We start from the raw sequence: 3,178 nt of genomic DNA on the forward strand, positions 1-3,178 counted from the left end.
GCAGTCTTCAGTTTTAAAATAAAGTTTCATTTAATGAAACAGGAGTGTGGAATGTACTTTTTAAAAATTTTTTTGCTTGCTTTGACCACCACCGTTTCACACCGTGCCCTTTTGCAGAAGTTAATTTTCGTGTCAACTGGTTTGTTTCTCCCCCGCAGTATTTCCAATAACATTCAAAATATGTGTTTGTATGTATCACACCACAGGCCATACGAACTTGTTTTGCATCAGTTCCAGCTGATTTGTTTTTATTCTTTGTCTGCCCGGACAAGGCTTCGGCATCATAACATGAGACGATGTCGACAGTGCACAAGTCTGTTCAAATTTTCCCATCACTTGCTACAATTGTTGATGGTCTGTTTCTTAAAGAGTATTATATTGCACAAAAAATGAGAGGGGCGAAAAAACAGTATGTGCCATAAAAATACCAAAAAATCCAGTTTCACACCTGCGATCGGGACCCATCCACATATCACGAGTATGATAGACATAAACTCCTAACTTTACTATATTACAGTACATATACAATCTTGAAACTAGTTCCAGCTCTGAGGTATGTGTATCCCCCAGGACGCCATTGTATTGTCTACAAATACTCAACAAATCTGCTCTACAACTGTACAAAAAAACCCAGTTGAAAAATCACAAGGCATTTTTGATGCAAGTTTTAATTTAACTTAATCCTTAAAACCAGGACTCCCTTGCATGCGTAAAAACAAAACAAAAAAGGATAAAGGGAAGAAGTGCCTGAAACTCACTGAAAGCACAGTAAGAACATTCCCTTTCGACTGTACAAAAATATGCCTGAAAATATCTTACTTTTTCTTTTAAAAAGATGAGGTCTGTCATGTATCAAAATGTTTCCTCCATGTATTGTGTGTACACTGCTGAGGTTTGTCAAATTTATCCAAACAAGGAGGAGGTAAACGGAATCGGTTACAAAAAAAAACAAAAAACATTTTGATTTAGAAATTACAGAAAAAGCGTGGGGTTTTTTTTTCTCCCTCTGGTAAAGTAACATCCTGAACAGTTCACAGATTTGCTTTGAGTCAGTCCACAAGTTTCATCTCCCTGCAGTTTGTCTAAAAAGAGGATAAGATGCATAGAAGTTCATGTTTTTCCCCTTATGTGGCAGGGAAAAATCCATAAAACCCTGTCATGCTGCCAGATAACAATTTTAAAAAAGTCTGCAGACTTCTGTTTGTTTTGTTTTGTTTTTACATTTTTTGCTACCAGCTTCTTAAGCATCTCAAACCTCAGCTTGCCTCTCCGTCCTGAAACACAGGACCACCCCCCCAAAAAAATAGGAAGGAGGCAGGGTCTTAAGAGACAACTTGATCAGGACAAACATATCAGTGAATTTCTCCACTCTGTATTATTACTCATTAAATCAGTATGTAAAGACCAGGTCGGAAAAGTTGGCCTCCAGCCAGTCCCCTGCGATCATCTCACTGAGTTCAGGCGTGCAATAGTCTGGGAACTCAAAGTGAGAGCCCAGGCTGCCCTCGCTGAACGAGTCCAGATCTTTATCCACAAGGGACAACGACAGGTTCCCTGAATTGGGGTTGCCCAGCTCCGAGCCAGAGGCGCTGGGGGCGAAATTCAAACTAAAGTCAAACAGCAAATCGTCCGCGTCCTCGCCGGAGGAGGAGCTGCTGGATGAGGAAGAAGAGGAGGAGGAGGACGTGGAGACCGACCTGGAGGATGCTGGTGAGAGGGAAGCAGCGTGCAATGTGCTCTGCTTGGAAATGTTCTTGATGTTGTAAAAGAGTCTGTTGGTGGTAGTGGTGGTGGTGGCGGTGGCGGAGCCGCGCAGCTCCTCGTACATGCTCGCCCCCTCCGACTCGGCCGAGGAGCTCAGCGTGGGGCTGGCGGGCACTTTGGCGACGTTGTACGGCCTCAGGCGCTCTTCCTTAATCCCCCCGACCCGATGGTGGCGGTGCATGTGGTGGTGCATATGGTGGTAGTCCTCCTCGTAGTCGTCGTCGTCGTCCTCCTCGTCGCTGGGCTCGCTCTTGATCACTTTGGCCGCCTTGAAAGCCGGGAACACGCCGCCACACTCGTCCGCGTAGCCGTGCGAGGATTTGGGGCCGCTCTTGGTCTTAATCTTGCTGCACTTCTTGCCGGGGGTCTTTGCCATTTTGCCGCACTTCTCCGGAGACGGCGCCGACGACGACTTAGAGCTGTCGAGCTTTGGTTTCTTCTTGGGTCTGTACTTGTAGTCGGGGTAGTCGGCCATGTGTTTGAGCCGGAGCCGCTCCGCCTCCCGTATGAACGGGATCTTCTCGCTGTCCTTCAGCATCTTCCACCGCTTGCCCAGCCGCTTCGAGATCTCGGCGTTGTGCATGTCCGGCGACTGCTCCATGATCTTTCTCCGCTCGATCTTGGACCACACCATGAATGCGTTCATGGGTCTCTTGATGTGGCCCGTGGCGGTCTTGCACCAGTCCGGGTTGATGGCCACCGGGCTGCACGCCATAAATTCACTCTCCTCCGAGTCCGTCGCCTCCCGTGACATGCTCCCGTCCGTCTCGCTGTTGTCGGTGTGTTGCACCATGGTGCCACCACAACGTCTTTCGGCACTTAGTCAGTCCCGGCTGCGTGCTTTCTCTTTTCTCTCTATTTCCCCTTTCTCTGGTGTCTGGGCACCGGTCTTTTTTGAAGCTTCCGAACGCGCGCGTCTCAAGCTCTGCACTCTTTTTGCAGACTTCCAAACTGCCTTCTTAACTAGTTATCGGCTTTTTCGCGTGGTCTGCGTCACGGTACGCCGTCCAATCGCGACGCTTGCACTCCGCCCAACGGACTCCATCCAAGACTCCTCTTAACCCTTTTAGTCCTCCCTGTCGGAGTGGAGGAGGGAGAAGGATGAGAAGTGGGGGAGGGGGGGGTGGTGGGGCTACGCGGTGTCTGGGCCAACGCTTCGGCACAGACGAGAGCAATAAACGTAGCAAAATGACAATCGCGCAGCTTTACCGTGCGTAAAAGTCAGGGGGAAAAAAGCGAATGCCTTATTGTTTTAGTTCTTTCGTGCTAAATAAACAAGACTTTTGTGCAGATGTTTATGCAGCAAAGGGATGTGATGATTTTCTTTTTCCTTCTTCCTCTCAGGTTGGATACTGAAGGTGGCGCTTGGACACTGTTGCAGACGCCTGGATGCACTGAATGTATGCTTCCCGTC

At 48.2% G+C, this 3,178-nt stretch overlaps 1 protein-coding gene across 1 annotated transcript; it reads right to left on the minus strand.

The window, feature by feature from the left end:
- Positions 1–231: 231 nt before the first annotated feature.
- sox11a (SRY-box transcription factor 11a) lies at positions 232–2,787 on the minus strand. Its single transcript, XM_086127849.1, has one exon. The coding sequence runs from the start codon at positions 2,555–2,557 to the stop codon at positions 1,391–1,393; it is 1,167 nt and encodes a 388-aa protein (XP_085983975.1). The 5' UTR covers positions 2,558–2,787; the 3' UTR covers positions 232–1,390.
- Positions 2,788–3,178: the final 391 nt, after the last annotated feature.

This window comes from Hippocampus guttulatus, chromosome 13 (assembly GCF_054856545.1).
Source record: "Hippocampus guttulatus isolate MCC_2025c chromosome 13, RoL_Hgut_1.0, whole genome shotgun sequence".
In the NCBI taxonomy this organism is placed as follows: domain Eukaryota; kingdom Metazoa; phylum Chordata; class Actinopteri; order Syngnathiformes; family Syngnathidae; genus Hippocampus; species Hippocampus guttulatus.